Source organism: Lissotriton vulgaris, chromosome 12 (assembly GCF_964263255.1).
Source record: "Lissotriton vulgaris chromosome 12, aLisVul1.2, whole genome shotgun sequence".
Taxonomy (NCBI): Eukaryota; Metazoa; Chordata; class Amphibia; order Caudata; family Salamandridae; genus Lissotriton; species Lissotriton vulgaris.
The window spans coordinates 53,911,717-53,933,860 of record NC_141700.1 but is presented as its reverse complement, the minus strand read 5'-3'; the positions used below and the strand labels follow the sequence as shown (position 1 = coordinate 53,933,860).

General features: G+C 46.6%; 1 protein-coding gene across 8 annotated transcripts in view; it reads right to left on the bottom strand.

The window, feature by feature from the left end:
• Positions 1–22,144, bottom strand: part of PTPRS (protein tyrosine phosphatase receptor type S) — a 521,512-nt gene that overhangs the window by 3,088 nt on the left and 496,280 nt on the right. For all 8 annotated transcript variants that reach the window (XM_086947045.1, XM_086947049.1, XM_086947044.1 and 5 more), the window contains 8 exons: positions 21,380–21,499; positions 19,965–20,119; positions 19,211–19,496; positions 13,548–13,726; positions 11,829–11,955; positions 10,617–10,742; positions 1,492–1,646; positions 162–297 (listed from right to left, as the gene is read on the bottom strand). In XM_086947045.1, coding sequence (XP_086803171.1) covers positions 162–297; positions 1,492–1,646; positions 10,617–10,742; positions 11,829–11,955; positions 13,548–13,726; positions 19,211–19,496; positions 19,965–20,119; positions 21,380–21,499 — 1,284 coding nt within the window. The remainder of the gene's footprint in view (positions 1–161; positions 298–1,491; positions 1,647–10,616; positions 10,743–11,828; positions 11,956–13,547; positions 13,727–19,210; positions 19,497–19,964; positions 20,120–21,379; positions 21,500–22,144) is intronic.

The following is a 22,144-nucleotide window of genomic DNA, read 5'->3' as shown; positions in this document are numbered from 1 at the left end:
GTCATTCCACGACATCACCCAAACAGCCTTGTTTTTTCATGTTAAGTCACTAACGATTAGGCAGTAACCATACTAACGTGTAGTCGGCAGGCTGTATAGGACTGTATAGAACCCAGTATAGTAAAAAGACACATGGACTAAATGCCACTGGAAACACATACCTCTGTCTGCACCATGGCTGGTCGTTGTGTTCGTAGCATCTTTACAGTCTGGAAAATATCTACTACGCCCTCGTACCGCATTCGTTCCAGGACAATACTTAGCGTGATGAAGACACCGGTTCTGCCGACCCCAGCACTGCAGAAGGTAGATAAATCCTGGATTACACTCTTCACAGTGTATTGAAATGAAAAGCCTAGTTTTGCATATTTCCTTTAGCACATTCAGTTCAATCACCAATGGAGCTTTCCTTTTAGTAGGTTTCCTCCAAGTCCTTTTAATACACTTTACATGTTGCCCAACAAATCTTTGCTGCTGCTTAAACATGTACTATGAGATTTTCAGTTGTGATGATACGAAGGCTAAAAGTGCTTTATTATTAAACTCGAGCTATACAGCATTGGACCTGGTGTGATCTCAAACTTGGCCTGCTAGAATTATCCCAGACGGGGTAGAGGTGGGGCTGAGGGATCTCAGAATACTGTGTAAAACTTGCCTAAACTCTTCATGTCATTAGGGGGACCCGTCAGATTTCTTGACACAACACATTCTAGCTCCATTAGATACATCAATTTCCCATTTCCCTTGTTGCAAGTTGATATTATTCTGAGGTTAAGGAAGGTTCTTGTGCGTGGTGTATGCCTGGAGTCTCCATTTTGATTTGGGTATATGGATGCTTAGATGAAAACAAGGCCAAATCGTGACATCGGGCTGGAAGGAAATACCTGTAAAGTCTCCCTGATGTTCTGAACCTCTTGCAAGGTGCTCAAAAGGATGATAGCAGCACTCAGAAGGCTGGAGGTCTATAACCACCATGTACCAGTACATACTGTAGCAGAACCCACTAAAGACAACATATCTTAAACAAATGATTACGCTCATCAGCACATATGAATCTCGGGTAAGATGCAGTTTCTCCCAGCACGCATACCAGGACGTCAGGCCAGGTACTGCCGCTCAGCGTGTGCCTTTGATTCCTCTCAGCATTCTAGAATATCAATTACTCCAAATGCCTCCACCAACACACTAAGTACGGTTTCTTTCGGCATTTTAAGCAGAAGACCAGGCACCATTAAGCTGATGTCTTATCCCTAAACTAGGTTCCTTTTCTTCCTTCTTTAGACCCATGATCCAATTGGCACAAGGGCTGAAGGATTGTCATCTTTGATTGAGATTGCAGTTACTTTTGCAAATCCCCAATTGCAGTCTTTTGAATCTCCCTTAGACACAAATCTTACATAGCCGCCTACAAATGTTCACCTCTAACTAGGTACACATTGTTATATCAGTGGTTATGATTGCTGCTATGTTCTCTCTGTCCCTCCAGCTTACCTGCAGTGCACAGAGATTGGCCCATCTTGACCAAACTGCTCCTTGGTTTTATGAACCTGTCCAATGAAATCAATGAAGCCTTCGCCGGATTTTGGCACACCTTGTTCTGGCCAGTCGGTGAACTGAAATTGTCGGACTGTCCGGGATTGACCGTCCTGCAGGACAAAGAGAAGAGAGTGTAAGGATTTAGGAAGTCAGAAATAAAATGAGCTGAAATACTTAAACAATGCAGTCTGGCTTTTTCATAGAGAGTACGCGCAACTGCAGCACAAAGAGGTCTGCATCAATTTGCATATCATTTCATGAGAAACAAGTCCAGACATTTTGGGCGAGTAAAAACCAAGAACAGGGTATTTCTGTGTTTGCACTAATTTCTTATGACTTCACAATGTTAATAGAAATAAACCGCAACGTCTAAAAGCGTATACTTCACTTCATGCGTTATTATGGATTTTTACTTACTCTTTTATGTAACTCATATCCTACAGTTAATTCCGAGTACCTAGTACATATTTTCGCAACTCTCAATGATAATTAACTCAGCAATAGCATTTACATATCCTACTGGCAATTGTATGCGTATCTTTGTATGGCTACTACGTATTTCCACTCACTTTTTGATGTAACTCGCACAATTGCTACTATATCCTACTGCCTATAGTAGACTTCCTTTTTTACTGTTACTATGTATTGTTACTTACTTTTTATGCAATTTGTGAAAGTGCCGCTATATTGTTTACATATCCTGCTATCATATACCTCTTCATACACTTTTACTATGCATTGTTATTTGCTTTTTATGTAACTCGCGTAATTGCTGCTGGGCAAACCCTGTAAAGTGCTTTGATGCCTTTTGGTCAAGTCTGCGCTATACAAAACTCAATAAATAAATAAAAGCACAATGTACTTAAATAACAATACATACAGGAGTAAAGTTGAATGTAATTCTTATGTAAGGTTATTTAATTTTTTTATGGTTTCTGTTACATTCAGGATGAGGTTGTGAGTGTGCTACTCCAAAGTAAGTAATACCCTCGTATATCGGCAGCTTTATATTGGGCTCTGTATTATTGGCTCATAGTAGTGTTTTGTATCGTTAGCTAATCTTTATGTGACCTTGGCTTATATGGCTCTTATAATAGAGTTAGGCACTAGTTGAGAATTTGGACCTTTGTATGGAACAGGAATTCAGTATAGTATGTTCCATTTTTTTTAAGCCAATAAGAGTTGCGCTTCGATTTGGTATGTGAGGTTTGTTTAATTAAAGGGGAGAGTGGTTGGCCTAACGGCTAGAGTGGTAGACCTCAAATCTAAGGAACCGGGTTCGAGTCTGGGCAAGGACGCACAACATCTGTGATTTTGGGCAAATTACTGAATTTCCCTGTGCCTAACGAAAATTAATGTGTCCTCATGTTAGCTACTGGTGCTCGTGTAAAGCGCTCTGAAACCAGATACCTTCAGGTCAAATTCACGCTATATATAACTCCGCAAAAAAAGAAATGTCAGTCTGTCCCTTTACACTGAAGGCAACTGGCATCAGACATTGACTTATAAGGATTATATTGTGAGTCATGTTAGGAGTTGGAGTCCTTCCGCTTGCATCGAAGCCCATCAGCGCTGAATTCCAAAATACATATTTGCTATTATGGGGTGTGTTGAGACAGTTCCTTCTTATCAAAGGCGCTTGGCGTCAGCCCACTTAATAATTGCCTGCTATTGTGGAAATTGGTGCTACATTTGATTCTGTCCCCATGCATCAATGCCAATGTATGCGGGAAATCCTCTTACATGGTTGCCAATGTGGTGCCCGGTTAGAGTGGTAGCCATGCATCAAATCCAAATGACATTGCACCTTCATTTACATGATAATATTGGCTGTTGTGGAGGAAACTGAGCTTGGAATAGTATCCGTATAAAAATTGTGGTCTTCATACCATGCTTTGACATTATAGATGATATATATTTTAAATATAACTCTGCATTTTTAGAAAAGTCTCCAAGAAATCTACAAAGCTGCGTAATTAGGGAGGAAAGCTTTATCCAGGTGTTATTCTCTGTGTACAACCTGAGACCACATCATAAATAACAAATAAAACCTACTGGTGAAGTAGCTTCTTTGCAAGCCGGGCATGTGGGCTTCACGTTTTATGTTTTTAATCAAAACGTTAGGATTTTAATGTTGTACCCTAGAAAATGCAATGTTTTACATAAATTTCTTTCTTCTGATAAATGTTTTTGTACAGGAGTGCTCTATGGGGCAGAATGTCCCTTCCCGCTTCTACTTATCATCTCCAACTATATGTGACCTTTTAAAAACTTGAAAAGTAATTGATGATTTTTTAGCAAAAGTTAGATTACACTTAGAAATTAGTACCATAAATGTTGTACGTCTAAGTTGTTCAGACTAACTCAAGCTCATTACTCTGGTCTAGTGATAACATCAAACAATTGAGTGTAATGTTGTGTGCAGTTTCTCGTTGTCATGCTCCGGACAGGCTGATAGCACAGTGAATGAATGCATTAAAAACAGTACATAAATGTGTGAAGAGTCTTTTAAAAGCTTATGTTTCAGAGTAAATCTATGCGCTTACCTTTGGGCCACAGACAGTCATTTTTAAACTCTAATCTTATTATTCAGACTGGAGCTGTACACAGGTAGAAGATACCAAGCCCAATACTACTTATCATTTCCCTTTTCAATGGGTTCCTCTGACTGAGTGTCTAATGGGCTAAAAATGTCACTGGTTCCGACAGCTTGTGTTAGATATGGGAGGAAGTACTCCTAGGTTTAAGTCATACAGGTGTTTGGATACCACTTAAAAAATACGTTACTCACCTGTAATAATACATTTGTGCCTGACACTCATACATTCTCCTCCGGGACCAACGCACAAGTTACTTACCTTCGGTAACGATATATCTGTAAGAAACAGTAGTTAGTATTAGATTCCTTACCTTAGAATATCCCCAGGCGTCAGACTAGATCCGGAAACTTTTGCGTAGCATTACCCTTGCGCGTCGGTAGACGTCGTCTGCGGCTCCGCCTCCGTCGTCGGCGCCGGGATGACGTCGCCGGAGTACTTAAGACGCCGCACTCGCACGCGGACGTCAGTTCTTATACACAGCTTTTCTGTGCCAGAAACGCAGAGCCATGATAAAAACCAACACTGGTGCCATGAAACAAGGGCCCTGAAAGGGGATGACATTAACCCTAGATATCGGTTCGCAGAACGGGGAGGATGGGAGGGGCGGTAAGGAATCTAATACTAACTACTGTTTCTTACAATGACCTTAAACCTAGATATCGGTTCGCAGAACGGGGAGGATGGGTGGGGCGGTAAGGAATCTAATACTAACTACTGTTTCTTACAGATATATCGTTACCGAAGGTAAGTAACTTGTGCATCTGAAAGAAACAGGTTAGTATTGGATTCCTTACCTTATAATAGATACCCCAGCAATACCAACCCCGTTGGTGGGTCTGCGAACCAATAATCACACCAGAAAGTCCTGGAGGACGGAACGGCCAAAGAAGCCATCCCTCCGGACTGGCTGTCCAGGCAGTAGTGTCTTGCGAACGTGTGCAGCGAGGCCCACGTAGCTGCCTGACAGATGTCCTGCAAGGGGACTCCCCGGCCCAGGGCAGTAGTAGCCGCCGTGGCTAGAGTGGAATGGGCCCTCAGCCCAACAGGAGGCTCCTTTTTAGCCAAAGAGTAGCATGCCTTGATGCACAACACGACCTACCGAAAGATGGTCCGTTTGTGCTCGGCCCGTCCCTTCTTAGCGCCCACGTAACCAACAAACAGTTGGTCATCCACCCGGAACTGGCGGGTGCGATCCAAATAGTATGAGGGCGCAAGTTTTTGGTCCAGACGGTGGAGCCGCTCTTCCTCTTTAGAGGTATGCAGAGGCGGAAAGAAGGTGGGCAAGGTGATGGACTGCCCGATGTGGAAGGCTTTGACTACCTTGGACAGGAAAGAGGGTCTTGTCCGCAACACAACTTTGTCAGGATGGACAGAAAGGAAGGGAGGTTTAGATGAAAGAGCCGGGAGCTCACTCACTCTCCTGGCAGAGGTGATGGCAACCAGAAAAGCAGTCTTAAGCGTAAGAAGACGGAGAGGACAGTTATGAAGCGTCTCAAAAGGAGCGCACATCAGGTAAGCTAGAACCAAGTTCAAGTCCCACTGGGGAATCGCGAAAGGAACAGGGGGAAACATGAGTGATGCCCTTCAAGAACCTATTTACAATCGGGGACTTGAACAAAGAAGGCTGATCAGGTAGCCTTAAGAAGGCGGAAAGGGCAGAAAGGTAGCCCTTGATAGTGCCCAAAACAGAGCCCTGCTGGGCAAGAGAAAGAAGGAAGAGGAGAACCTCAGAAAGGGGGGCAGAGAGTGGATCCACAGCCTTTGCTGTGCACCAGGCCACAAATCTGTCCCACCTGCAGACATATTCCGACTTTGTGGAGGGACGCCTGGCTGCCAGAATCACATCACAAACTTCAGGAGGCAAGTCAAATGGCCTCAACTGTCGCCTCTCAATCTCCAAGCATGGAGGTGGAGACAGGACAGGTTCGGGTCGAGGACCGTCCCCTGCTGCTGCGACAGAAGGTCCTCCTGAAGAGGCAGACAAATCAGGGGATCGACAGACATGCTGAGTAGCTCGGGATACCAGTATCTTCATGCCTAGTCCAAAGCCACAAGGATAACTTGGGCCCAGCCGCGCCTGATCTTCAGCACGCTGGGCAGAAGTGGTATAGGCGGAAAGGCGTACAACAGACCGCAGCTCCACTCGTGACGAAAAGCATCTCCGAGCGAGTGTCGCCTTGGAAATTCCAACGCGCAGAACTGATGACATTGCGCGTTCTCTTCTGTGGCGAATAGATCTAACCAAGGCTCTCCCCACTGCTGAAAGAGGCCTTGCGCCACGTCCGAGTTCAGACGCCATTCGTGATCCATCATGCACCGACGACTGAGTTCGTCCGCCCTGCGGTTCTGGGAACCTGCCAGGTGTTGAACCACCAGGGTCACGCCCTGATGTTCCAGCCACTGCCAGAGGCGCAGAGCCTTGTTTGTTGCAGTATCACATGGCGGTGGTGTTGTCCGTGAACACCTGCACTACACTTCCCCGGACAGAAGGGAGGAATGCCTTCAGTGCAAGCCGTGACTCCGCCGGAGACCAGAAGCCTCTCCCATGTGGCCTCCCCAGCCCTGGAGGGACGCGTCCGTCACAACTACGTGCTCCGGTTGGGCTAGCGAGAGGGATCTGCCGCTGACCCAATCGCGGTCCGTGAGTCACCACTGCAACTGTCTTGCAGTGCCCTCCGAGATCAAGACATTGTCGGACAAGTTGCCCTGATGTTGGGCCCACTGAAACTTCAGGTCCCACTGCAGAGCCCGCATCCGCCACCTGGCGTGATGCACCAGAAGGATGCAGGAGGCCGTCAGCCCCAGAAGCCGCAGCATCAACCTGACCGAGACTCGGGATAACGGCTGAAAGATCGGAATCAGAGCCCTAATATCCCGAACCCGCTGTTCGGAAGGATAAACCAGAAACTGCGCCGAGTCTAGAACCGCTCCGATGAAGAGGAGCTTCTGAGAGGGACACAGGTGTGACTTTGGCACTTTGATGGAGAACCCCAGAAGGTGCAGGAGGTCGGCCGTAGTCCGGAGGTGGCTGTCGGCTGTCTGGGGCGAGCCCGCCTTCAACAACCAGTCGTCGAGGTAGGGGAAGACTGAAACCCCTAACCGGGGCAGATGAGCTGCGACCACCACCATCACTTTCATGAACACCCGTGGGGCGCTGGTAAGGCCGAAGGGGAGCACGGAAACTGAATGTGCTCGTGGCCTACCGTGAACCGCAGGTAACGCCGGTGGGCCGGCAGGACAGGGATATGAAAATAAGCGTCCTGCAAGTCCAACGCTACCATCCAGTCTCCTGGGTGCAGGACAGCTAAGACCTGAGCCAGTGTCAGCATCTTGAACTTCTCCTTCCGGAGGAAGCCGTTGACGTTCTGTAGGTCCAAGATAGGGCGTAGGCCCCCTTTGCCCTTCTTGGGTACCAGAAAGTAGTGGTAGTAACAACCACACCCTACTTCTGGCCCAGGAACGCGCTCGATGGCTCCCTTGGCCAAGAGGGCCGTAACTTCCTCCTGCAGAAGATGCATGTGATCCCCCGACATGCGGTGGTACTGCGGTGGCATGGCTGGAGGGGTCGCTTCGAAGGGGAGGGAGTAGCCCCTTCGGACGATTTGCAGCACCCACCTGTCCAAAGTGATGTTGCGCCAGTGGAGGAAGTGATGGCGAACCCTGTCCCCCCTACTGGCGTCACGTGGGCCTGAAAGCTCGGACTAGGAGGGCTTTGAGGTGGATGCTGCGGGGGGGATGTGGACTGGCCTCGCCGCTGTCCCTGGGCACCGCCAATGCGGTTACCACGATCGCCACCGCGCTGGATGTTAGTCTGCGGCCCGTGGCTGGCAGGACGTGTGGGGGCGCCCCTTCCTTGGCCACGAAAGGAGTAAAAGGCAGCAGGTTGCTGGCGCGGGGCTGACAGGCCCAAGGACTTGGCCGTCGCCCTGGAGTCCTTAAAGCGCTCAAGCGCACTGTCTGCCTTGTCGCCAAAAAGGCGACGCCATCAAACGGCATGTCCATAAGGGTGTTTTGGACGTCAGCCGAAAAGTTGGCAGACCTCACCCAGGTGTGGCGACGAGTCGCCACCGTCGTTGCCATCACTCTACCTAGCGAGTCCGTTATATCCAGCCCACATCAGATGGAGTACTGTGCCACATCTCGACCCTCCACAAGGGCTTGGATTCCCGATCTGGGGGAGCCGTCGGGAATGCGGTCTGGGAGTTAGAGGCCTGGATGACCAGGCTCTCGGGATGGGTGGACAGGAAGCAAGGGTCGCCCGGAGCCGGGCGGTGGTGTCTGGCCACGTACCTATCTACAGGCGGACCTGTAGCGAGCTTGGACCAAGTGCTCAGAAGAACGTCTGATAAGGCCTCATTAAACGGCAGCAGAGGCTCAGCCGAGCTTGCCTGAGGTTTAAGGACCCCAGTGAGGAGGTTAGTCCTCACGGCCGCGACGGGGAGCTCAAGGCCCAGGGCCTTGGCAGCCCGTGTCAGCACCATGCTATAGGCAGCCCCCTCCTCCGTAGCCACGGTAGGAGGGGAGACAAAACCAGTGTCGGGCGAAGTGCCCAGACCACTGGCCTCCCCAAGCTCACCTGTCCAGTCCTGAGAAGACAGGCACTCACGTGCCAGAGGGTCCTCGGACCCCTCCCAATCCTCCTCACCACCCATCTCCTGATACTTTGGGTTAAAGGATGGGGCCGGGTCATAGAAATAGAAATCTCCCATCTGCGTCGAGAGCGGCGCCGCTCCGACGCCAGACCTGAATCGAGGGTAGGACCAGGGGCGACGTCGTCCTGGGACGCGCCAGAGGCGATACCCTGGGGGTTGGCACCGGTGAGGTCGTGAGGTCGACCGGCGATGAGCCGGATCCGGCAGGGCCCTGCGGCGTCGGGACCGAAGTTGCCGACGGCGCCGGGGCCTAAGCACCCGGCCCGCGTGGGGACCCAGTCGGGCCGCTTGGCCCGAAGGCACTGCGGAACCCGACGGAGGAGTAAGTGACCTCATGGCCGCGAGGAACACCTCTATCTCCTCTGGTGTCGCGTTCTGCCCAGGGACCGGCGGCTCAGTCGGAGCCGCGGGGACGGTGTCGCCCGAACCCCCGGCCGCGTCGCGCGGAGTCAGAAGAGCGATGACGCCTCTTCGACTTCTTGTGCCTCTTACCTGAGGACTTTGAGCCCGAAGACTGGTGACGACTCCCGGAGCTATGATGACTCCGACCCCGCGACCGGTTCCTCAACCTCCTCGCCGGAGCTCGAGTCGCTTGCGGGGCCGCTCCCGTCTAGCTTTGGACGTCAGGGCCCGGCAGTCGGAGCAGGACTTGTCGTCGTGGTCGTGGCCCAGACAGTGAAGGCACCGGCTATGGGGGTCGGTAACCGACATTAGTAATTTGCAGTCGACGCAGGGCTTGAACCCGGGCATCCCTACCGGCACCGTCGGAGTCGTTTGACTCAAAAAACAGATCAAAAAGATCCAAAAAGTTTAATCAAAAATTGACTAAAGGGTACCACTTTCTCCGGACCTGCGCTTGCTGGCGCTGAAAAAAGAAGAACTGATGTCAGCTCGCGAGGGCGGCGTCTAAGTACTCCGGCGACGTCATCCCGGCACCAACGACGCCGACGACGGACGCGGAGCCGCAGACGACGCCTACCGACGTGCAAGGGTACTGCTACGCTAAAGTTTCCGGACCTAGTCTGAGGCCTGGGGATATTCTAAGATAAGGAATATAATACTAACCTGTTCCTTTCAGATGCCAACGTTCAAGTAGTTTTAAAGCGGAATTTCCCAAATGCACACTGTGCTCACTGAAGCCTTAGGAACAAAAGCTTTGTAAATCAGGCCCAAGGTGCCTACCCATAACATCACATGTCCCACCAAAACCCACTGAACCAGAACTTTCCTCCTTCGCATTAAAGAATATCCTGCATCCTGTACATATTGTTTTTTACAGCCTACCCAAAGCCCAAGTCCCCATGCTAATCAACACTACTGGAATGCTGTCACGATATCCTGATAGGAGTTAGTATGCACCCAAGCTTTACCTTCTAGATGGACTCTCACCTTATAGGTCACCGTCCTTACCATATTAGCTCACACAAGAGCCAGCCATGGAGGGATCAAACTCTTTAAGCCTAGCACCAAAGCACTTCTCCAACCAAAGAATTACTGGACAGTGTCTCACTGAGCACACAAAGGGCTATTCCTCATTTTGATAGAGACTGCAGTGTCATAAGCTTTAGTTCAGTTAGTTCCTAAGAATTCGAGGCACTTTTTGCACCAGCAAAAAACAACCCAGCCCTGTCTCAATACATGTCAAAGTGTGTTTAAGAGTCTACTCTTATGGCCATGAAAAATTTGAGAAAATGATCTGCTAACCTTTCTACTTCCAGACCAATGGAGCCACTACAAAGGCCTGAAACAATGCTTGTTCCACCTCGTCCAAAAAATACCACCCTACTCAGTGGACATTCCACTTCCGCAAAGGAGTGGCATCACTCACCCTGGCATCAGTGACTTTGAACTCTCGCAGAATGTACTGTGGCATGTTGTACTCTGCCATTGGATCCACCACAAAGTACTGGTACCTCGCCGACCGTTCAGCAGGCCAGTACTGATGACACTTTTCCTGCCAAAGATAAAATGATTTGAATTTAGATACAAATAGTAAAAGAAATACTTGGGAGTCACATGAACAATAAGAAAAATGCTTGTAAAGTACAGGGAACATATCTGTCCCTGACCAAACCACTCAAGACAGTAGTAAGGCTTTTATACCTTCCCTTTCATCATTTCAAACTTCACGCCACTGGTCACTTTTATGCTGCCCCTAGTGAGAATTAAACCCACTGGAGGAGACTTGTTTATATGGTTATCAAGGCTCCACGTTTTCTGCACTTATTCCTACTATACTAATAGTAAATAATAAACTATTATTCACCATTAGTAAGGTAGAAAATCTAGGGACCCTCCCTCGCAGTCATGGCAGCTGCATGCTCATAAAGGTCCCTGCACCGTCCATCCAAGCCTCATGGCCTCCTCTCTGATGGTGCTCAGCAGTGTAACTAGTAGTGACAACTTAGGAAATGATGAGGTGAAAAAGCATGTGGCTGCTCTGCAATCAGATGATATCTGGGGCCTATGCAATTCATCAGTATGGACCCAACGCCACATGCTGTATGCTCTTCACAGCCATATGAGACGTATGAGAGTGGGAGAGCATGCGGGCGGTGAGTGAGACTGAGTAAGATATGGTGTGAGCATGAGTGGATAGGTAAGCATGTGAGCGACACTGCGTACCACAGTGAGAAATTGTAAGCATTTGTGTTAGACTAGGAGAGAATGCGAGTGCACATGAGTGAGAGGGTGAAGCATGTGAGTGATGGAGACTGTGACACTGTATCAGCACGCGAGAGTGAGTATGTAAGAGTATGTGTAACAAATCAAATCTCAGGGAACATGCCGGCGTTTGCAAGGTGCAAGGATTTCCTGGCATGAGGGAGGACAAAAGACAGACCCAGGCATAGTGGAGGTATTCTTGGTATGTGGGGCACCCATAAACACCTCCCCACCCAGCAAAAAAAAATATATCCTAGAAGAAGTTGATCTTGCTCCCTGAAATCAGTGAAAAGTATTATGCTCCAACACTTTATAGATCACCTTTCACCACTGAAACCAGCCTGTTACCTGAACCTGGAAGGAGGAAGACACTTACCCTTCCCATCTCTCGGAGCTTCGTCAACATAACAACAATGGTGGAGTTATTCTCCCACAGCATCCGCCAGAAATCTTCAGTGGTCTCCGCCAGGGGACCCTGGGTGGCAATGTAGGCTTTCTGTTGCCTGCAAGAATTTAGAATGCATGGTTAGAAGGGGACACTTCAATAGGAACACTGGTGTACGGGTAACACCACAGATTCAGAAAGCCGGACAGAAAGCTAAGGGGGCTTTAAGGAGTAAAAGAACAGTGTTGGTGTCTTGAATGTGGGTGGAACAGAGCTGTGCATTCTGCTCTGTGGTGGCATCCTGTGTGGGGGGTGGGTGCAAGATGGTGAGCCTGCGGCTGCTCTCTTTCATTCACTCTTTGTCATTATCTGAATTCAAAATGTAGTATGCCTCAGTCAGAATACTCTTACACCAACAGTTAGACTCTGGCCTTGTTCCCCGTCTTGTGCTGGCACCTAAAATGATGAAGAAAGTTTACTTTCTATCGATGGTCTTTCATGTAGGTAGATGGCTTACTATTAGGGTGATCAACCGTCCATAAATTTCACGGACCATCTGTAATTTTGGGAATTTCAGGAAGGTATGCTGTTCCCTTGCGAGATGCCCCATGAGTTTAAAAGTTTTCACTCGGGTCTGCAGCAACCCCTCCCGGACCTTGCAAAGACTGTGGACTGGCCCATTGTCAGTCCGAGACTGCAGCTGATTATCACGTATAGAATGACAATGGGCCCTATTGTAGTGACAGCATGTGGTGTGCCTTCTTCTGCATCAGAGTAGGGCAAGGCATTCTGCTTTTGTCGTGGAGCCATGCTGCTGAAAATAAAAATAACTTTTGGAGGCAGAGCAATCATTTGTGCAAGGCCTCCATCTGTAGGTCATTTACCACATTGTCAAGGTGGATATTTGCTGCTCCATGCCATAGGCTCACAATTATCCAGACCTGGGCTGCCCTTTAATTAACAATCATTTTCACTAATGTTAGTTTCATGGGTTGAACTGGACTCAACCATAACTATTACTCCAAGAATGTCCTCTTTTGTTATACGAAACGAGGTGTCCCAGAGACGAAGACACATTTGGTTACCGTAATGATGATGCCTTTGAGAAAATGATGCCAGGCTTGCAGATTAGAGTAGAAAGGACCTAGGTGATTATTTAAAGACCTGTGTTTTTAAGGTTCAGGTGACTTTAACTTAATACGTTTTACTTTTTCACATGTGCATATATATTTGAAGTCTACTGTGAAAAGACTAAAATTTTCTACATACAAAAAGTAGATCCCCTAAATTGCATATGGGAGAATTATTTGAATTATTCACAAAAAAATATCAAAAACAATATTACATAAACCTATACGTACTAAATTATCTCTTCCACTAAGCCTTTTCTTCTAAAGTTTGCATAGTGTACACTGGCTTCACACAAGGTCCTCTCTTTATTTTTAAATGCCTCAGTCTGTTTTTTTTAATTGAAATCGGGTTCAGCTTCCTCCGCAAGTCCGAATAAAGTACCAACCATATTTGGTATTAGTTCGTTAAAATCACACATCAGTTGTGTTGCACTGTCAGTTAAAAAAATAAAGTATAATTAATAAGGTATCTTTTCTGGTCCTGGCTCAGTGTTTATGTTTTAATAGTATATTTTTGAAACAGTAATTCCCACTTTCGGAAGCTGCCAATTTTTTTAATTCAGAGTATGCCATCACCTACCTGTAGCCATCGATAAAACTGGAGTTGATGTAGTCCGACCCCTCAACTCCTCTGATTGGCTGAAGGCAAACCCGTGTGGTTTCGTATGGCATGATATTGACAAGGCGGTTCTTGAATTTGTTACAGGGAAGGTTGGCACTGATGAAGCGGGAAGTGTGTGCCTTGGAGTTGGCAAGTCTCTGCAAGGGAGAGAACAACCAAAGCAGATGTTATGGGAGCTGTACGCAGTTTGAAGTTGAAGTTCTGAAGATTGCCCGAAACAGTACTACATGTCCCTTTCAGTGAAACACATGAATAAATATAATTCATAACACACTACATTAGAGTTGAGCATGTTTTCTCAATCAAACATTCATATTTTGAAAAATTGTGTTGGTTGACCTAATTTGGTTAACAAAATAATTTGCAAGCTGTTATTGACCCAAGATTCAGGTGTAAGTAATACTGACTGACGAAGGAACTTATTGGCCATAAATGGACATATATAAAACATTATTTTAGCATAAAAAGGATAATTTACTCACACATAATGTATTTTGGTGTTAAAGCTAAAAATCACAATGCAGCGTTCTTATTTAAATTATTTCTGCTTTATTGCCAGGGCTTCTTTTGAAGGCTCTTTAGACTTTAAGTTCTAATAAAGCTAAACACCTCCAGTCGAACACTTCCTCAGAGCGTGTCTGAAAAATTGGTTCCAGCTGAGTAACTAAAATTAATTCATAGCTTAACACCAGATGTCGCCGCAAGTGAAGCATGTTGTGTACAAGTGCCTTCCCTTGAAATGAAATGGAAAGCAAAATCCACATTCATGTCGGGACATCACAAAAGCATGGTCGCGTTTTGCCTTAACGCTACTTCATTGCAAAATTCAATTCAAGCCGTTTCAGCAGTCATTCTTAAGTACCACCTCGCTTCTCTGCACACAATCTCAAAGTGCTTAAGCCATGTCCAAGAACAAAAGTTGGGAATGTTGCTGAACACTCAGCAAGGCATGACCAACAAAGAAAGTTTGTATTACTCATGCATGTGTGATTGGTAAGGCTTCGCGTGGAGTGTTGGGCTCGGTTTGGGAGGCCACATGTTTGCATAACAGAGGCAATCCAATCGCTGACATGAACCTATTGCGTGGATTAGTAAATCCCATATTGGGAGAGTCAGAACAATCAAAACATGTTTTGTTGTGTTACTTGGTATTTGTAGAGCAAACTTACGCCTTTGGTTGGGTGTTGAAGTACTGCGGGCTGTTCGGTCTGAAGGGTGAGATCCACTTAGATTTCATCTTTTGTTATATGACATTTGCACAGCTCACGATTGTCATTAGTGTTGCACTCCAGTCTCGCAGAGCAATGACATTTGGAGGTGTATGTTCCTTTGAAGAGGTGTGTGGTTGTAACAGGACCTATATGTGAAAGAGCATGAGATCCCAACACGTTGTGTTGTGCTGTGGTGAAGCAAACAATGCCGGTATGTTGGCCCATTCTTAAAGATTATGTGAGATTTGTTTTTAAACGTTTTAGATGAGTATCCTGCATACCGGTCTGATTGTAAGATCCCTTCTCCATTCGCCCTATTTATTTTATAGGTATCTGTGATTCTGTCTTGTGTTCCCAGAGTCTGCTTGTGGCATGTGATCACACCATCCATCTTGTTCGTATCTTCTGTCTCCTCATGAGTGCAGCCTACTTTACCCTGCCCCAGTTCTTTTTTTGAGGTTCTCTGATCTAATGTATAAACTGGATCAGACAATAGATCTATCTACTAGGAGTGCTGTCAACAAAAATAATATCACAGCCTCACAAGACAGATAGTGGACAACAAGTCCAACGCAATAGTACAACGCTGGAGAGAATGCAAGGTCTGTCAGTCAAGAGCAGGTGGGAAAATGGCAACAGTGAATGGGTCTGGCGTGCTTCATCTTCTTTCGAGTTCTGTTTTCTGCTCAAGGTAGACCTTCTAGCCGCAGCAGAAAAAGTGTGATTGTGCAATGGACAGATAAAAACTTGCTTTGTAGCAAGGCCTTCTGGGTTCAAGTTCAGCTCTTGTTACATTTCTTTTCATTTCACTACTTGCATTCAAATATGCCTCCACTATCATGTGACAAATTCTCTGTAACTTTTTTAATCCTCTTAATACACTCTCATAATTTTCTGAAATTTGAATGGCGTTCATCAATGTGTCTATGCAACTACCCTGACTTTTACTTTATGTCTTGCATAAGGAGATAATCCCAAGTATTTAGCGATAATCACACAAGCAAAATATTATCTACATATCTGTTTGAAATGAGTCTTTGGGACACTCGGGGTAGACCGAGCTGCCAATCGGCAAACACATGTTAACCCGTAGTGTGTCCAAGTTAATCTCTCCCTCTGCCTCCTTCTATTTACTGACTCTAATCCCTTTGGGCTCAATGGGAGGTTTAATGAATTCTACAAATGAGAGATGAGTTTGCAGCTCCCAACTGGTTTAAACGGATTTATCAAGAAATGCCTCCAATCGTGCTGAATTCCCTGTTGGTTGTGCAAAGATCTTTTTAAATGGAAAGAGCAGCTAAAGATACTGGAACTCAGAGATCGATTTATTTAATATCTGCTTTAGTTTATCTTTTTGGAGCTCATATTTCTGTACGCGTTACATTGATTCCTGGATTTTTTTCCGACTGAATGTGAATTGAATAGCAGAGAATAATTTCAAATAGTTGCTGCAGTGGAAAGAGTATGGTCAGTTATGTCAAGGTTGAACAGGCTTAAGGAGCTGTATTACAGTAAAGGCGCTTTTTCATTGTTTTCACAGGGCGCACCTTTTAAAAGACGCGCCTGTCGCAAACAAAGAAAATGTGCCCTATTACCATGAATGCGCTGGCCCTAGGGCAGCCGCAAACTCACGATGCCCCCAGGGCAGCGCATTCTGGTGAAAAATGGAGCGACTGCTTTAATGCCGCTCCATGTTTTCACCGTGCAGGCAGCAAACAGACTACACTTTGAAGGGGGATTAGAGATCCCCTAGCAGGCAGGTGCAGTCAGTGACTACACCCATCTGCAAGGAGATGTCTGGGGTCCTATTAGAGGATTGCTCTCAGGGGGCGCACTGACAGTGCAGCACCTTTTAGCGTGCCCCCTGATAGCTTCTTTGCCTCTGCACCCATGTCTGTAATACGGCGGGGGCACAGAGGCAAAGGGATTTCCTCATTTGCATGGGGCACGCCCCCTGCAGATAGCGCTGGCGCTTTGTGTATCAGCACTATTGGCATTACAGAAGGGCCTGCACAAGCATCTGCGGCCCCTTCTGTAATACCAAAGTGCCCTGAGGGTGAGAGTAGCTTTCTCAGGTGCCACTTCCTGTGTTCTATCTTTTGTTTGTGTTGGGAACAGTCGCAGCCTGCATGACTCACGGGTGGGTAGGCTCGCAGGTAGGGGGTCGCGCAGGGAGTGGGGAGGTTTAATAATTTTTTTTTAAAAAAGTTAACTTACTTTTGCCGGCCCGTTCCCGTGTCGTCGGTCTATGTCATCCTCTCTACTACACTACAACTAAGCCAATCACAATGCTGCAATGGCACTGTTGTGATTGGCTGGGACGCCGACCACACAGGCGTCAATGGGGAAGCAATTTTCTCCATGTAAGCTGCATGCAGCCTAAATGGAGAAAAGAGAGAGAGCGTATGACTGGGTAGGTCGGCCCTGGTGCCTACCAAACAGTCCGCACCCTCAGAGTGGGCAAGCCACTCCTTCCCGGCCCTCCAGCAGACACCTTCACCCTTCTGCTTTCTCGCACTGCGAGAAGCAGAAACATAAAATGGTATTCAAAATCTTTTCGGTATAGAAAAAACGAAAGGATTGGCTTTGTCAATACTTCCTTAAGTTAACCTTTGTACACAAATCTATGCACGCATTAATCGTGATGGGTTATTGATGAGTAAGATGTAAACTTAGAAGCAAGCAGAATGAACACATATGATCTAGCATTGACTTGCATTTAATAGTGTTACTCTTGAAAATTTATCAGTATGATTGCCCGAGAGGACAATATCATGGGACAATATTCTGTACCGTGAGAATGTGATTGGTGTCACTTAGATCTTTTCTAAAAGTAGATTTGGTCTTTTGGGGGATAGGGCGGGGTTGGGGGACACTTTCCAACTTTATCAGTGATCTCTTGTTGCTGCTAGGCTTGCTGGCAGGTTCAGTTCTGGAGATGCAGGAGAGAAAGGCCAGAAAATAGTGGCACCCTTTTGCTGGCCCCCCCTCTGCTAAGTAAGTAGGGTCAGTCACTGATCAGGTCACCTGCCACGCACCTTTTAACATAAAGCTGAAGTGTAATGAGCAGGAGACTTAGTAGTACTACTGCAGAGATTGTTCGGAAGTCCCTAGAAGAAGTATAACCAAAAAAGGTTCTGGATGTTGGCGTTATGAAGCGCATAACTTTCAGCTTCAAATCTGGATTAGTCCTCTTCAGAGCCTAATGGTCTTAAGGGTGTCTTTTGGGGTGGGACATATTTTATGGCACCCAAAATATTTTACCAGAAGTCTGTCCTTTTAAAGATTTACTGCCTACTGCTTGATGGCCCACCCAGAATGTTTGCAGGTGGGTGCAGTTCCTGCACGAGAGCTGAACGTTACTTTTGAGCACACTTATCAGGGGTTAGTTCATGTCTCCCCAGTTTTAAAAAACTGAACCCAAATAACACGTGATTTGGCACCACAGAGCCTCTGGAACACACTCTGCAGAACCTGTGCAACAATTTCTATAATCAATGGTTCGAATTTAAATTTAAGAAAGTTAAAGTTAACGGAAATTTGCCAATAGCAGTGAAATCTCTTTTTCAATCTTAAATTTGCATCCCTAGCAAGTAACTACATAATACATGAGATGCATCGCCATAAATAAAGGTACAGCGACAGATGGCTGTAATAAATCTGACCACTGCCATTTTTTCCATGTGGGGGCAATTTCGCAAAATCCATTACTGAGAATTGCTGAAGCCCTATAAATTACACAATCGACTTAAAAGTTTTTTAATAAATCACACAACAACTTTTTTACCATTTAAACAACCTGATCTAAACAACATCTGCTACAGTGGACATCATAAGAGCACGTCTGGTCTCATTAGCAAATGGGGTGGGTGCCTACAGAGCTTACTGGTTATGATTCCTGCGGTATGTGGTTTTCTCCTCTTCCAGAGGCGAGCTAAATGCAATAGCAGAGTGGAACCAAAGGTCTGTGATATTTCTCATATAAACCATAGCCTATAGGCCGCTAGAATGTTCAGCTGGGAATGCAAAAATGGTTTCTAAAAACTCCAAGACTGTTTATCATTCCTACCACACCACTATGTATTGCCTCAACCCTTCTGCATTGTTTTCATTGTGCCTCTTGTGTTGTCACATCTTCTTCACATCTGCAGCTAAATCACTTTTCTCTTCTCAGTTTTTTCCCTTCCGAATCGGTCTGTCTGTGGCTCAACTCCCATACTTTGAGCCTTCTTTGCCACTTCCTTTGCTTTTCTTGCCTCTTGCTTATAACTGCCAAGTCTGCAGCATGCATCTATTAGAGATTCACTTGCTGTTCCCTCTCCTGCCCAACTGCATTTTGTATTCATCACATCAATAAGTCCCCTGTCGCACCTCCCGTCCCACCTCTTTTTGCCCTCAGGCTCCAGTTACCTTGAACTCCAGCTCCATGCCGGTGACGTGCTCTCCCACCTCGATCTGCGCCAGTTTTTGGATGTACGTGTACAGGTTCCTGGCGGGTACCTCTGTGTTCCCACAGGCCACGGCCTCCAGCAGAGCATCATGGATGAAGCTGTACTGGTCCTCTGTCTGCACCATGTAGTTGCGCTGGGACCTCATTAGCGTGACATGGCCATAGATGTCCACGGTCTTTTCATGCTTGATGCGTTCCAGCATGGCGTCGATGACGATGAAGCAGCCCGTCCGGCCAACACCCGCACTTTAAAAAAAAACCACCTTAGGTAAAGATTCTACAGAGATACCAAAACCATGCCTGAACAAGTGGAACCACCCTCACACCTTTCTCCACTCCATGTCCGTTCTCTGTATAAAATATCTCTTTTTAACTGCAGTCCACTGCCATTGTAGACTCCTATGAAGAGTTCATGGCTCGAGAGACTCCCCACCACTGGAGGAGCTGTGACCAACCTATTGGAAGCTTAATCAGGAGAGCCATGTTCTAAGTATGGCTTCTCCACCGTTAACAGAGGTTTGTGAATTTCTTCAATCAGTTCATACATCTATCAACTTAGCAAACATGTTAAAAGTCAGTATGTTTTCTTATTATACAAATTGCTAATACAACAAGGATATTTAAATACTTCTGGCATTTTCATTTAAAAGACCGGCGCCTGTTTACTCGGAGGCGAGCTGACTCACTTGATGTGTAAGATCAGTTAACAAGTACCTGCAGTGCACCACAATCGGGCCCGCATCCGGAGGGTTGCACGTTTTCACTCTTCTCAGGAATGCCAGGAAAGGCGTAGGATACTCTGGCACTCCGTGGTCGGGCCAGGCTGTGAACTGGAACTGCCGGACCTCCCTCTTCTCACTGGACCCGTTCTGTGAAGACAGGAGTATCATTTCACAAAGGCGCTGCTGAGGGCGCTGTCCTGAGCGCAAGAACCAGCAGTCACGAGAGAGCTTGACAGAGGCGGAAGAAAGTGACGCAGACTATAGGGCGAGGGTAGTCACTCTCCTTGTGGATGGAAAGGGAGCAGGATAACTGGAGAGTTTATGAGAAGTGCAGGTTGGAGGGGTGAGGGGGTACAGGTCAGAGCATTATGTGGGGCTATAGGATTGATGAAAGAGGCATAGCTTCAGTGGGGGTGTTTGGGGTGTTACAACCCCCAAATCATGTATTATGTACTAAATAGTTGGGAACAGGTGCTTTCAGTTGGGTACATTGAGGTATCCGTCAGATTTCACCTAGGATTCTCTCACACACTTTCTATCCTCTCTGTTTTGAAGAACTTAACATTTTTTGTAATCTTACAAAATATTTTGTTTTAAGTGGCGCAAACAATCTGCAGTGCTCTTCTTTGCCACTGCCCCTTAAGCCCCACTCATGTCCGGCTTCTCAAATAATGTATGTTATCAAGGTACGCCAGCATGGTTGTTGGGAAATCTGAAGACCGCTCCCCCCCAAACTTACTGATCAAGCTAAGCCCCTTGTTGAAAAGTGAGGATCACAGGTGGGAGGAATGAGACGCTTGGGTGGGAGGAGTGAGGGTCACATGTGGGAGGAGTGAGAAGCATGGGTGGGAGGAGTGTGGGTCACATGTGGGAGGAGTGAGAAGCATGGTGGAAGGAGTGAGAAGCATGGTGGGAGGAGTGAGAAGCCTAGTTGGGAGGAGTGAGGGTAACATGGGGGAGGAGTGAGAAGCATGGTTGGAGTAGTAAGAAGCATAGGTGGGATGAGTGTGTAGGGCTCAGGTGAAATAAGTATTAAGGGGAAAAGGTGGCAGGAATGAGAGGAACACAGGATGGGTAGTGTGAGGGACACTAGGGTTGCAGGAGAAATGAAGCATATGTGGGAGGAATGAGAGGCTTATGTGGGAGGGGTTTGGGTGACAGATGACAGGAGTGAAAGAGGTACAGGTCTGAGTAGTGTGAAGGGCACTAGAGTTGAAGCACCAGGGGCCTAAATGGGCGTAGTGTAAATACTACTTGTTTGAGGCATTTCAGTTTCATATTGTATTGTTTTGCAGCATTTATATAGCATTTACAACCCCTATGTGGGCCAAGGAAGATCTTGCCTATGTGAGTAACATGCTACACCATGTAAGGTAAGGATGTTGTTGAAGTGTGGTCCAAGCTTACCTTGTGTAGAGAGAATGTTCTGACACAGAATGTCGCCAGTTCTATTGTGTCAAGTAGCGTCACCTGGATCATCCCGTAAGTCTCAGCACCACGACTTGGCCAGTACTGATCGCACTTGATCTGTGGAATGAAAAGCAACAATAAGCGAGTGTGAATAGTGGAGCCTCTATTTGCTTAGTAAGCTCAGGTGTGGAAGAGCATGATGACATGTGGACAGACACCCAACACCCACTGAGTGTAGGAGATCATCAGAACTTGACAACCAATATGATTGGCTGCTCCTCTGAACAGATACATGTGCAAGAGCATCAAATATGGTTCCACCACATGTTCACTAAAAATCACCTGATGTGGGAGGGCATCATAAGTGGGCATCCCTGCCTGATTACACCTTCCACTCCCAATAACTGTGGGTGGACGAACGTCAGAGGAGGACAACCTAGTTATCTAGCTTCCACGCTACGGTATGATAGGACAAATAAATATGTCCAGACCGGTAATGCTACCTTATCTGTAACCCAACAAGTGAAAGAGGAAGTCGGATATGAACAGTCTACAGAACACAAAGGGAGTGCAGGGGCATCGTATGTGGCCAGCCCTGGTTTCTAGCCATGATAAGTTAATTTAATGCAGAAAAACACAGCATTTAAGGCACTTCAAATTCTCAGAGCAAAATATTATGGAGTAGCTTCCCTAGCCTTTTTGGTCAATCTGTTGAGTATTTGTTAGCTCACATTTTGAAAATGACCTTCATTGAGATTGGTT